At 50.4% G+C, this 13997-nt stretch overlaps 4 protein-coding genes across 4 annotated transcripts; 2 read left to right on the top strand and 2 right to left on the bottom strand.

Moving 5' to 3' along the window:
• Positions 1-357: 357 nt before the first annotated feature.
• On the bottom strand, positions 358-4152 carry EJ05DRAFT_457979 (uncharacterized protein). The gene is made up of 3 exons (XM_033742544.1): positions 3322-4152; positions 1327-3266; positions 358-1275 (listed from the first exon to the last, which is right to left on the bottom strand). The coding sequence occupies exons 1-3, from the start codon at positions 4012-4014 to the stop codon at positions 543-545; spliced, it is 3366 nt and encodes a 1121-aa protein (XP_033595895.1). The 5' UTR covers positions 4015-4152; the 3' UTR covers positions 358-542.
• Positions 4153-5164: 1012 nt separating this feature from the next.
• On the top strand, positions 5165-6768 carry EJ05DRAFT_444837 (general substrate transporter; the record flags this gene model as incomplete). The annotated part of the gene is made up of 2 exons (XM_033742143.1): positions 5165-6001; positions 6049-6768. The coding sequence occupies 2 exons, from the start codon at positions 5165-5167 to the stop codon at positions 6766-6768; spliced, it is 1557 nt and encodes a 518-aa protein (XP_033595896.1).
• Positions 6769-8007: 1239 nt separating this feature from the next.
• Positions 8008-10038, top strand: EJ05DRAFT_215612 (Pkinase-domain-containing protein). The gene is made up of 6 exons (XM_033739867.1): positions 8008-8299; positions 8366-8487; positions 8557-8567; positions 8628-8694; positions 8744-9058; positions 9109-10038. The coding sequence occupies exons 1-6, from the start codon at positions 8187-8189 to the stop codon at positions 9732-9734; spliced, it is 1254 nt and encodes a 417-aa protein (XP_033595897.1). The 5' UTR covers positions 8008-8186; the 3' UTR covers positions 9735-10038.
• A 594-nt stretch (positions 10039-10632) lies between these two features.
• EJ05DRAFT_490143 (uncharacterized protein) lies at positions 10633-13366 on the bottom strand (the record flags this gene model as incomplete). Its single annotated transcript, XM_033745852.1, has 3 exons — positions 10633-10661; positions 10754-13080; positions 13131-13366. 3 exons carry the CDS (start codon positions 13364-13366, stop codon positions 10633-10635), a joined length of 2592 nt encoding a protein of 863 aa, XP_033595898.1.
• Positions 13367-13997: the final 631 nt, after the last annotated feature.

Consider the following 13997-nt stretch of genomic DNA (forward strand, 5'->3'; position numbering starts at 1 on the left):
AGCGGAAGAATGAATGGCTTCGAGGTGCTTTACCTTCGCAACACACTCCATGCGAGAGAGTCGGAGAATTGCTACTGCAGCGTCCCCGGATATGCAGGGTTCTCGGTAGACTATTAATTAGCCATTAGATATGCTGAACTTGATCTGATGAACGTGGTATAATTAGTGTCATTTGGTGTATCCATGCATACACAATAGCAAGGTCAGCGTCGAGCCCGGGTAGTTAGACCGGTATCTAATAAGAAATACCAGAGCTTACCCAGACGGCCAATCTTCTCAACTCTACATCAAGCACCAGCATTCCACGTTCACATTTCGCAGAAAGCAAGCAAGCACTTTGAAATCCAGTAATGCAAAAACCAGTCACTTTTTTCTCATTTATCAAAATTGAACATCGGGAAATCTACAAACGGTCTATAGTCTCGAAACGCGCGAATCTGTCCCGGTCTATACCAAAATCGAAGCATCCAGAAAGCGCCAGCCCATGCAACAGCGAACGGTGTATCCGTGGTATCACACTATGTACGAAAGCAGGAATTCATCTACTCATCATCCGCCTCATCGTCTGTATTAGGCGGCTGCGGCGTGCCCTTGGGACTGTTGAGCCACTCGATGTATCTCAGTCTTCTCCGCACCTCACGCTCCTTGATCTGCTTCTTGGTAAGCTTCTTCTTCTTGCGCGCGCGGAACTTGAGATCGCCACTCTCGACATCGCTGTTTGCCGCAGACTGTGCTGCGCTGTTGGTGACGCTGGACACGTTGCTGGACGCAACGCTGCTGCCGGGGCGGGAGTCCTCGAAGCGGTCGAGCGAGACGGCGAGATGGCCCTTGTGCGTGACGCGGCCATCGGCGACGTGCCACTGCTCAGGGCAAAGCGCGCCAACAAATTCTTCGTTGTGGCTGATCATCACGACGCCGCCCTTGAACTCGCGGATGGCAACGGCAAGACCACCTAGACTGTCACGATCCAAGAAATTGGTTGGTTCATCGAGGACGAGCAAGTGCGGATTGTTCCACATAGCGCCTGCGAGCACGACCTTGACTTTCTGGCCACCGCTAAGGCCGGAGATTTCGTTGTGGTTAGCGATTTCGGGATCCAGGCCAACGTCATCGAAGTGTTTGCTGATGACCTTGGGCTCAAGTTCGCGGAATCCCAGACCCTCGCGTGAAGCTTCGTGATCGTCGAACTCTTGCACGAGCTTCTGGAATCCAAATCCAAGAAGAGTCTCGCGTGAGATTTGGCTATTGAACTTGGGGAGCATATTGAGCCATTTGCTGTAGGAGCGTCAGTGAATTTCACTCAAAAGAAAGATACGTTGGACTTACACTTCATACTGGAAGCTCTTCTTCCATTTCTGTCGTCCGACAAGGGCCTCCATCTTCCGTACTCCTTTACCATCTCCCAAATCGATAGGCTTGTCCATCTGGGCTTTGTCCTCGGCGGTCAAAACACGCGTCTGTTTCATTAGAACTTCACGATCATCGCCGTTCGCATAACGCCACTGTAGGTATTGATTTGGGGTCTTCTCCATATGCATCTCAACGTGTTCAAGAGCGTGCTGCTTGATATAGCCAATACGCAAATTTGGATGCTTCTCGACTTTGCCTTCTTGAGGAATGGTCTCACCGGTAAGTAGCTTGATGAGAGTCGATTTGCCCGCACCGTTGGCACCGATAATGGCAACACGAGACGATAGCGTCAATTGACAGGTAACGTCAAATAGGGATGGTTTGGGCGCGTTTGGATAAGTATAAGAACAGTTTGTCATCCGAAGGATAGCTCTGGTCTGAGACTTGATACCGGTAAGGATGCCAGGGTCCGGAAATTTGAACTGGACCTGAGATGATGATAGGGTATAGTACGACTTCGCTTCGGGCTTGACTTTGACGAAGGCAGCCAGGTTTCCTTTGTAGCGTACTAGCCTCTTCGTTTCGTAGTGGTAGATGTCTGTGCAGACTTCGTCCAAGAATCCAGAGTCGTGCGATACGATCAAGCTTGTGATCTCCGTGTGGCTCTTGAGGTATTCTTGTAGCCATTTCACGTTGGCAACATCCAAGTGATTGGTAGGTTCGTCCAAAAGAAGAACATCAGCACGCATCAGCATAGCGCGGGCTAAAGCCAACTTCATCTTCCAACCTCCAGATAAAGACCCGACTTTCTGCGACTGGCGACCTTCGGGACCAGCAGTAAAGCCAACTTCTTCCAACACAGACGAGATTCGTTCCTGGCTCTCGTCCTTGAATCTAGGATCGTTTGAGATGTATTGCAAGATCGTGATCTCAGCGTCTTCCCCTTGGTTGTGCTCCACAAAGCATGTTCTAACCTCATCCTGAGAAGGGAATCCTTCAAGCTTGCCTTCGGCGATACTGCGCATGAGGGTAGATTTACCTGCACCATTCCGACCGCAGAGACCGTAGCGGTGGCCTTTCAGAAGTTGCAAATTAGTGCGCGACAAGAGCAGCATTCCTCCATAGCCAAGGGAGAAGGTTGCGTTGACAATCTCAACTTCTCCTTCTTCTAGTTGTACAGGAGCACCAAACCTGCGGTGGTCTTCCTCGACGTAAAACTTATGAACAGCAGTTGCGACTGCTCCTGATTTATCAGACGCCATGAGGGGCTGCAGATACGGCCCAACGACAGCTTTGATCCGTTCCATTTGTCTCTGATTGACAAGCTCTGCGACCATGGCGGCGATTACCACTTTCGCGACCTTGTAAGTCTCCATATCACCTGGGTAGTTTAGGAGGCCCCCAGCCAGCTTGACCTCCTTCTCTAATCGAGCAAGAACATCATCAGCTGAAGCCCGTGAGATCGAGCCAGATTTAGTGTTTCCATCTTGATCGCTCATAGCTTTCTGAATCGTAGTAAATGCACGTTCTCCAATCTCGCGCACTTCAGGCAGCGAAGCACTTTCCTTGACTTTCGTGACGCCAGGTAGGATCCTCGGTAGGAATCGACGGGCCTCGATAGGGTCGTGTACAAGTTTTGTTAAGTTGTCTACAACTACGGTCGTCCGACGGAGAACTTCTTGAGACGTATTTGGGTTGTTCAAGGACCGTTCGAGTAGAGGTGTAAGCATTGCAAGGACCGGAGAGGTGACAATGGCCACGAAAGTTGTTTGAGAAAGATCATGAATGGCCTTCTCCAGGCTCTGGGTCGAAGGATCCTCCATAGCCTTGATGAGGACAGGAACTCGCGGTGCGACATCGTCGTTCTGCAACAACGTCGTGAGTGAGTTCATCGTCTTGCGAGCCTGTTTCATGACCTACGAGCACACTGTTAGCCATAATCTCGGTTAGGAACCTATACCTTTCACTCACCTCAGACTTCAAATCGTGCATGCCGCCTTCAACAGCTGGAATCAAGCCTTCCAACTTGCTTCCTAAGGCCTCTCTGAGGATGTCTTTCTGTAGCTCTTCCTCTGCGCTGCCCATTCCCATCTTGGCTTTGTCTGCCATACGACCTATGAGCTCGAGTGCACCAACAGTGCCCTGCCACTTGCCAGACTTCTTCTCCAAATGCTTAAGCAAAAGCGGAAGAAGTCCGTATACCATCATCTCCGGTGCCAGATTGTTGAATAGTGCATCCAGTGCGTACTGAGCCGACTCCTTGATCGTTTTTACCTTGTCTGCCAGGGCGTCCAAGGTGAGTGTGATTAAACCCTCCTCTTGTAGTAGTAGAACGATCTCACTCAGTGGCTGTTGAGGGGGAAATCTTTCAAATATGGCACCGATCACAAACATGGCCCCCTCCCTTCGTTCCGGGCTTTTCTTATCGATCGCAGCCTTTTTGGCTGTTTCCAACACACCATATCCTTTGAGCCCTCGAAATCCAACCGAGCTCAGGAGGGCGGTAGTGACTCCGTAAGCAGCATCTAGGCTAGCCTGAGAGGTTTTGGAGGCAAAAGCTGCGTTGAGTAAGGCCGATACATCTTCTGTAGAAGGTGGGTTTGTGCCGTCAGCGGTCTTCACAGCAATCGCGGACGCCATAGGAGGCGATTCTTGGTGTGGCATTCGAGCTTTTCAACAAAAAAGGACTTCGTCGCCGTGTCGTTTCTGTGCAGAGATAGCCGCACTGTAAGCGGCAGAAAGCTGAGGTCGAGTCTCAGCGACAAAGGAACAAGAATATACACAAGGTGAGAAGAGTGGAGATTTTCCCTAGGGATCGCAGAAAATATAAGAAAAGTGAGGGGAGAGTTGTAGAAATCGCGCCTGGTAACTTTTTTCTGCGGGAAAAGTTCAAGTGGGGAGAGGCAGCGCCGCGGCCGGGCACGGACGGGAGCCACCAGTCTCTGCACGTTCTACGCTAGGCTAGGATAGGAGTAATATCGGCATCTCCTTGCCTACAAATATGTTAGGCATTTATAATACCGAAACCCCCGTTCACTCTGCCATTGGCAACATTACTCACAACGAGTTTTGAAATGTCTCACCTGGATAAGAAAATTGCGCCTCGATGATCATGAAGATCTTCTGGATATGAGACTTTGAGGACAATCATTGACTTCGAGATTTTGGATTAGACTCCTGATGGTCAATTTTGACCATGTCTTGACTATTGTATATGATATCTTACATAAGATCCTTTTCATCCTAATCAGGGTCCATCTGCTCTGGGATTGAATTAAGCGCTTGGAGAATGATCTGGCGGAAAATTGAACGAGTTTCAAAGTCTACATAATTTCAAATGGCGGGCTAAGTAAGGCGCCGAGCTCACTTTGATAACCACATGTTTGTTGATTTTGTAGCCTTAGGCATGAACCTCGAATCGTGGTACGTGCATCGGCCAATGACGATGGCAACCCCACAATTATGCACTTCAACACCACTGACGCGCATCATCACTTGACGACCAGCAATCTTCCGATGAAAACTTGCTAGACCAAGCCGCTTTCAAGTCACCCCCACCGTCTAGGCACTATGTAAAAGCCTCCCGTAGTCCGCTCTCATGGACATCTCCCACGGTCATCCCTCACAGATCATCTTTCTTTCTGTGTCTGCTCCCAATCGCCTTGATAAACCTCCCAAAGACTTGGACAGGTACCCGTTTATAAAGCAGCGTTCTACTGGGAGACTGTCTTCCGCATCTACATGTGTTGAGTAGCATAAATACGTTGCCATACCCTCCACCGCCAGGTCGGCTTGCTAGACGACATCCACCATCATGTCCTTCCTCTCCAAATCATGGCTGTCCAAAAAGTCCGAGGTCGTCCTCTTCTCGTCCACCGCCATTGCTCTCTATGGCTACGACCAGGGTATGATGTCTCTCATCAACACCAATGCCAATTATCTATCAACTCTCGGAATTAGCGAAAAGTCACCTCTCGTCGGTATCATCGTCGCTGTTTATTATCTTGGTTGCTCTGTTGGTGCTGTTCTCTTCAGCTATTTCAGTGACACCTTTGGTCGCAAGAAGGGCATATTTGCATGTCTTGCAACTGCGTCACTCGGTAATCTCATCATGTTCCTCACAGGACTGGGTGGTTGGAGTACCGGTGCAATCCACATGTTCTGGGTTGGCCGTGTAGTCATGGGCTTAGGCGTTGGGGGTATTGATAGTGTGATCCCAGTGTACTCAAGCGAGCTATCGAATGATGAGTCACGTGGTAAAGCGCTGGCCCAAGAGTTTCAGATGAACATATTTGGTCTAAACATGGCATTCGCAATCAATTTGGGCGTCACGGTCGCTCTCGGAAAGACAAATGAATGGGCCTGGCGAATTCCGATCGTGGTCATGCAGGCCTACCCGATTCTGTTACTACTGGTAATTGAAAGACTGCCAGAGAGCCCACGGTGGTTATTGTATCACGATCGGAAAGATGAAATGTACGAGGCACTGGAAGATGTCCACGGAAAGGAAGATGGAAAGCAAAAAGCCAAAGAGTTGTTGGAGTCTCATGAAAAGGAGAAAGATATGGATGTCGGATACATTGATATGTTGACGCCCGGACACCAACAGTTCCATCCGACAGTAATTACGGTAATGGGCCAGGTAAATCAGGTGAGTATCAGTCTTGAAATCATTGAATCGTTGGCTAATGTATGCAGGCATTGACCGGTTATGGTGCTGTATCTGTATACGGTCCTCAAATCTTCGAGTTGCTTGGGTATGGAGTGCGAAGCGCCGAATATCTCACGCAAGCAAATTACCTTTCATACTTCGCGCTTATGACCTTTGCATGGCTTCTGATCGACGCAATTGGCAGAAGGAAGCTCATGGTTGGAGGTAGCGTTGTGCTCACTGTTTGCTTCCTCCTTCTCGCGCTCTTCGGCGGCTTAGCCATGGAATCGGACTCGATCGGTATCTCAAATGGCCCTCCAGCAGTTCTCGGCAGCATTGCCCTGTTCATTGCAACTGGTGGATTCGGAATCGGCTGGCTTGCGACAGTGTGGCTGATACCTACCGAAATCTATCCGACAACTGCACGGGCACAGGCTTCAGCCATCAGTGTTATCATCTGGGGTCTAGCAAATTTTGCTGTCACGCTGACAACGCCAATAATGTTCAATAACTTAAAGTACTGGTTGTTCCTTGTTTTTGCTGCGACCAATGCTTTCGCTGGTATCTGGACGTACTTGTATCTGCCAGAAAGTGGAGGACGCAGTTTCGAGGAGAATCAGAAATACTTCGATGACGCTAAAGAGCAAGGGACATGGCGCGTATCGAAGATAGAGAATGGCGTATACCGGAGATTGCCATATGGAGGTGATCTTGAAGGCGAGAGAACGCCTTTGCTACAAAGAGTTGAGGACCAACTGACGAACTGACGGACTGAAATGGCATGTCAGCGCGAACTGAATTGGATACTGCAATTGAAGTGACCTGGACATTAACATACTTGGCAGATTACACGAGTCTCTCGAAGTGACGCAGTGTGAACAGGATGGGAGAACGCCACAGCCACTGGGAGGAACAGCTAAGCGCCGGGAGTGCGGTCTGTGCACACCAGGGTTTCTGCCGCCGGTCATGTCGAGGCAGCGAGACTCTTGAAAGGCATCAAGTGGGGGCCGGAGTTCTACCTGAATATGGATATCCCAAGATACATGCCTTAATCATTTGTTCATTCCTAGCATTGTATGCAAATGTCTAATGTGGTGCAGCACACGCGAAGCAGCATAAATATGAGATATTAATGCACCCATGCATCACACTAAGCGAACCCCACACTGGTACTGGACGTCGGCTCTAAACGACAATTGCGAACTGTGTCTTCTCGGAGGAGGCGGCGAGGGCGGCGACTCCGTACATATCATTGATATGAGGTGGAGACACTGGCAGTGACCAAATTACGAGAGGACAACAGTGGGTAGTAGGATGGCTAGGCATCCAGACAGTCCTTAGCATCAGCATGATCACATATCTAGAATCCCCAGTCGTCGTAGTACCTGGAATTAATTGGATTACCGCCAGGAATAAGATGAGAAATAGGGCTGCATAGCCTTTACATACTACTAGCAGGTAGTCTCTCGAGTGTTGGGCCCCCAATGCCGAATGTTTTCACCGCTGAAGGTGGTAATTCGACCAATCAACAGACCCGAAACCTGTTCTCCCAAGCGCGTGGGGTGCTTTTTCCCAGGGTTGTGGCGGGGTTCAGTAGTAGTACCTGGTAGGAGTAATTTAGTAGTAGCAGCCAGCGGTAATCAGGAAGACCCCTCGCGCATAATTACCACCACCTATTTCTTCTACTAGGTATACATACAAACATACTGACTCTCCCGCGGCCACAACTGTTATATTCATTCGCATCTGATCCAGCATATCACTTCTCTCTCTTTGCTCAGTCAACACAGCGTCCTCTGAGGAGCGTTCTCTCGACCTCTTCATCATTCTACGCTCTGCAGTTCCTGTTACGGGAGAGCTCCAAAGTGCCGCCCTCCTCCTTCACCCTCATCTCCACCCCGCTTCGCCCTCTTCTGCCTTTTCTTGACGTGTCGACCAATTTGAGGCTTCGAACTTCCACTCACTTCACACGCCTTGACCTGAGACAAGTTTACCTTGCTGCGACTTCCTCCGTGCTTCGCATGCTCCGTCAGACTTTACCTCCGCGTCTATCGTTCCTGAGAACCTAAACAGGCCCTTGCAAAACTCGACGGGGCGCTGCTGATCATAGCTGTCCTCTGAGTCGCATCGAGATAGCACAACACACATACACTCACTCGCTCGCCTCATATACACACCAGCCAGTATGTCGGACTTGCAAGGACGCAAAGTCTTCAAGGTCTTCAATCAAGAGTTCATCGTGGATGAGAAATACAATGTTACCAAAGAGCTGGGTCAGGGTGCTTACGGTATTGTCTGGTACGGACCACTTGATGACGTGTGTCTGAAGAACACATGTGAAGACTGACATCTGCCTACCCTCAGTGCGGCGACCAACAATCAAACTGATGAAGGTGTTGCTATCAAAAAGATCACCAATGTCTTCAGCAAAAAGATCTTGGCGAAGCGTGCCCTCAGAGAAATAAAGCTGTTGCAGCATTTCAGAGGTTAGCATCACCCTTGCACATGCAGATCGATTGTCTCCGCCAAATGGCAAATGCTAACAATCATATCAGGACACCGAAACGTATGCATCCGCCTGCTGACGCCTCTGTGTCGACATGGAGTTAACTGAATACTGTTGTAGATTACATGTCTGTATGACATGGACATTCCTCGACCAGATAGCTTCAACGAGGCGTACCTCTACGAGGGTGAGCAGGCTGTCTACCGAGATACAAACCACGTACTGATCTTATTTAGAACTCATGGAGTGCGACTTGGCAGCCATCATTCGTTCCGGTCAGCCGTTGACAGACGCTCATTTCCAATCATTCATTTATCAAATTCTGTGCGGCCTGAAATACATTCACTCAGCAAACGTGCTGCACCGTGATCTCAAACCGGGCAACCTTCTGGTCAATGCGGATTGCGAACTGAAGATTGCTGACTTCGGCCTTGCTCGCGGTTTTTCCATGGATCCGGAAGAGAATGCAGGTTACATGACAGAGTATGTTGCCACCAGATGGTATCGTGCACCTGAAATCATGTTAAGCTTCCAGAGCTACACTAAAGCCAGTGAGTACGATGATGTTGATATGAAATAGTGCATGGCTGAATCGGTGTAGTTGATGTATGGTCTGTTGGATGTATTCTTGCAGAGCTGCTTGGCGGTAAGCCCTTCTTCAAAGGGCGCGACTATGTCGACCAGCTCAATCAGATTCTTCACTACCTTGGGACGCCCAGCGAGGAGACACTTGCTCGCATTGGCTCTCCGCGTGCTCAAGAATATGTCCGCAACCTGCCATACATGCAGAAGGTCTCTTTCCAGGCTCTATTCCGAAACGCAAACCCGGACGCTTTGGATCTGCTAGATCGCATGTTGGCATTCGATCCGTCAAGCCGTGTTAGCGTCGAGCAAGCTCTCGAACATCCATACCTGCAAATCTGGCACGATGCTAGTGACGAGCCAAACTGCCCCACTACTTTTGACTTTGCATTCGAGGTCGCTGAAGACATCTCTGAGATGAAGAGGATGATCCTCCAGGAAGTCCAAAGGTTCAGAAACATGGTCCGACAGCAGTCCATCAACCAAGTAGGCGGAGCCACAGGCGGACAGGCCAACAACGTTCCTATTCCAGACAACTACGATCCCCGCGCGTACGAGAACCCGCGGCCGCAGGAATACCAAGGCTACGGCGGCAATGCACTTGAGCAGGACCTTCAAGGGGGTCTTGACGCGCATATGAGATAGACTATGAAGTTTTTTTCCTGTGCGAGAAACAAAACGGACGTGGATATGAACATTTTGAATGCCAGAATATGGTCAGGACGGATGTTTTTATTCTTCAATCCGATTGTAGACACACACACATGTCAGATCGAGAGTGGCATTGGGTGCTGGGGCAGTAATATGTCAGTGATGATGATGATGATGAGTCTCTCTTCTTTATTACAGGTCGCTGGGACGTCCCGTACACACACACCTATATCTATGATATGTAGCTTGGCGGGTAACGATGTGACCCGACCCTATCGCTCCTTCCACCGATCCTGGCAGTCAGTCAGTCAGTCAATCAATCACGTGTGTGCAGTACTGTACTTGATGGAATTACTACCTACCTAAACCATCCATCTCCTTTGCGAAAAAGAGTCACCGCCAAGTCAAGTAAGTAAGTAAGTAAGTAAGCAAGTAAGGAATTCAGATATGCTCTCCGTCTCCGCAGTCCAAATCACACATTAACACGCACACTCAACAACACTCACTCACTCAATCAGCAGTCAGCAATCAGCAATCAGCAACCAGCAACCAGCAATCATATTACCATCAGCTGCAAAATATCTCGCTCGCTCGCGCATTATATGGAGGAGGAGTATGTATATACATTCATTACACGGCCCGGCTCTCCATGCCCCCAAGCCCCGCTCCAAATACCATGTTATATATATATATATATATATTCATGCATGCTGTTCTTTCCCTCTTGTGCATGCCATTCCATGCTCTGCCATGCCATGCGATGCAAATCTGCGCTGCCAACTTTAGGTGCCGCCAATAAATTCCGCTTTAAAAAACCCCTAGAGAAACAAGAAACAATAACAAGAACGCCTTTCAAATGCCCTGCGCGCCGCCCTCTGCCCCCAACCCATCCTTACGCAACGACAAATCTATCCCGTAGGCCTTGCGGCAGTCATAATATTTCTTTTTAGAGGGCGTTGCTTAGTTCCTTCTTGTCGATGGCACGCCTCTATGGCCACCTCGTCTCCACGTACCATTGCCAGCCCCGATATCAATCCGGCTCATCTCCTCGCTCAGCCTTGCTAGATCGTCACCGTGTCCGAGAGGGATTTTCGCGGGGATTGGCGGCGGTTGTGGCTGTCTGTTGCCTGCATCTCTCCTCACGCCTACTGCGTATGGACTAGGACTGTACTGGGTATGGTGCCCAGCGTCTCGCAGACCGCTGTTGGGCGCGGAATTGGGGGTCCCTGACGCGCTGTATTCTCCTGGACGCGGCTTGTGCAACCGGTTGCGGCCATTCGAGTTTGGTGTAGTAGGCGCAGAGGAATCGTGGAGAACGAGGGATGAAGACATGGCACTCGATGGGGCGATATCACTGCGACGGCCGATTCCACGGGCACCAGTGAGACGCTCACGGTCGCGAGTTGGAGTACTATTCTGCACTCCTTTCGCTTCGGGCTCAGGAGCATAGCTCTCGACTGGTAGATGGTCAGATGGGTCGATGACGCGGCCGTCGAATCCAATAATGGGACCATTGGATTCTTTGGAACCGTCCTCTGCCGAGCTTGAGGCGCCTCCAGCGATGCTCCTTGAAGACCCTGGCGTGTTCGGGTTAAACGCATCGAAGTCGTCTGGGCCAAAAGGAACGGCAGAAAGCCGTCGCTCACGATCAGTCGGCGGTTGTGGAGACACCGACTTCCTAGGAACCATGTTTCGAGAGTTATTGCGGCCTGTGCGTGGATCACTCGGAATTCCAGGACTCACAGCTCGAGGTTTGATCATTGGTGGGACTTCTGTAGGAAGGTATTGAGTATTAGTGGGAGAGGCGCTATAGTGAGATCGCTGTCCTGAAGGTTCTTCGTGGGCGAAGGAATATGATGGTGGAGTCTGGTAGGCCATGTTCGGGGGCGTTTGGTAGTCCTGTGGAGAAACATGCTGCTGCTGATGCAGAGGTGTGTCATGTGTCATCGACTGATAAGGCTGGATCTGAGGAGAGACACTTGGAGTCAGGCCTCGAATGCTCATCCTTTTGTCTTGCCTTGCTCGATTACCAGCCGGCACTAAGCTTGAAGGAAGTTCATTCCGCAATGGCGAGGGTTGCGATGTGTCACGTGACACGGGGCGCTCGCGAGGCTGTGTATAGCGCCGTTCGTATGGAGAATTCCCATTGTAGTCGCTGTTGTGAGAAGACATTGTGCCATATGGATCCCGTTGCATGTCGTCACGGCTGGTTGATAGTCGAAGTGGTGCTGGTGCCATTTCGGCATGATAATCGGGAGCGTACTGCTGCTGCTCAGCTTGATAGATTGCAGGTGCGCTGCTTCTGTGTACCGGAGGGGGCGGCGGTACATCGAGCTCATCTTCGACGGTAGGCTGCATGTGTTGTCTTGCGTCTTCCGAGTTATAGAAAGGATTCTGCTGGGTAATTTCCTCGTAGCCTTTGCTCCAGTTGGGTATTTCCGGTTCTGGTTCATGCTGGTATAATGGGCTCTGATGACGATTGTGTGGGCTGTGATACTCGTCAGCTGGAGTTGAGCCCTGACGATGAGTGTAGTCTTCGGAGTGTGCGTGATTCAAGCTTCTCCTCTCATGGACAGTGGGGACCGTAGGCGCAGAGTTGGCATGTGGTAGGTCCATGTAGCTCTGTGGACGTGTGGAATGTGCCGGTAGAGCATGCGTTGCGTCGACCGGCTGTGCTACATACATATCACGGCCATGGCTCCGCTGTGAAGGTCTGTATGACTGTTGTGTTTCACTGGGCATATGTAGGTCTGGCTGGCTGCTATGCACGGCATGGTGAGCTCGAGGACTGGCAGCAAGCTCTGGTAGCTGTCGATTGTTCTCTGTCTGCTCGTAGAAGGTATGGCGCTTTGGTGCAGGAACTGTGTCAGGGAGAGCATAGTGAGATTGTGGTCGTGGTGCGGATGGTAGGCCTCGGGGACCGTTCTGTGGTGACGGGACCGGGCGCTCAATCGACCCAGAGGGCGAAGGAGTACCAGTAACAGGGTTCGCTGGCAAAGGTCTTCGTTTTACAGGTGCAGCATCTCGAGGTCCATTCATTGGAGCGCCTTGGCGCTCTGCTGCTGCGTTCCTCATGGCCTCTCGCCTAGGTTGTACAACCTTCTCCGGCTTTGGGCGAGTGTCATAGTAGGTGAGCTCAATGCGAATTTCGCCAGCATAGCGGCCCTTGCAATTCAAGCCATGCCATATATCACTCTTTCCACCGCCTGGTATAATGACGTCTCCTAGACTGACGAATGTTTCACCAATCAATTCCGTCTTCTTGTCATCATTGAATATTGAGACTTTGAGGGTCTGGTAGTCGATGGAATCGTGTACGGTGAAGCGGAGTTCCTGGTCCCTGGCTATCATCAGTACACAGGACTTTAGGCTTTTACGCAAGCGACTTACCATCTTGGTGTCTGACCTCCTCGTCTATCCGTGTTTGTCTTCTTCGCTTCTTTTCCAAGTCTGGCAGCACAATACGGGTCTTGTTTTCCCATACTCCTTCTGTTTGGTAGATTCTTAGCCCGATCAAAGACAGCAACAAGCGTCCCAATTTCAGGCCCGTCCACTGTCATATCAGCGTAAATTCCAGAGGTGTGAGCTCCGCCCATGGGACTGGGCTTCGCTAAGCGAGTCGCCATTGTCTAAGATGTGTGGAGATTGGGAACGATTGACGATTGCTAGTATAGGAAGCACGATTCCAAGTCCTGGATTGCGTCTTTAAGGAATAATATGGCAGGCGAAGGAGCGGAGACGCGGGGTCTGCGTCTGAAGACGATGTCTAGCACCAAGTTGGTGTCATGAGAGGACTTGAACAGCAAGGAGGAGTTTGAATTGGGACTGGCGAGAGAGTCGTGATAGATTAAGGCCAGGGTATATGCAGGACCCAAATAGATAGCGGCGAGTAGCAGACGCAGAAGAGAAGTAGAAGCAGAAGCAGAAGTGCGTAAGTAGCTGGAGGGAAGCACAACAGAATGAATGGGTAGTAGTACTACTATTACAAGCATACAAGACACCACAAGACAGGTTCGCGGCTATGGTGGCTGGCGCACCAGGAACAAGCCGCTAAATTGCTGGGGCTGGTTAGCGTCGAACGAGAAGGCTGGGCTGACGAGTTTTGGTTGTCCGTGCCGCCTAAAAAGAAGTGAGAACACGGGGAGCAAGGGCCCCCTAGCAGGGCACCGAGGCAGCTAATTTGGGCTTCTGGTGGGGCGTGTAGGCAGCTAATTTTGGGCGACTGGTGGGGCGTCGTCCCTTGTTCTTCATCGCCCC

The sequence above is a fragment of the Pseudovirgaria hyperparasitica genome (genome assembly GCF_010093815.1).
Source record: "Pseudovirgaria hyperparasitica strain CBS 121739 unplaced genomic scaffold EJ05scaffold_20, whole genome shotgun sequence".
Classification (NCBI taxonomy): domain Eukaryota; kingdom Fungi; phylum Ascomycota; class Dothideomycetes; order Acrospermales; family Acrospermaceae; genus Pseudovirgaria; species Pseudovirgaria hyperparasitica.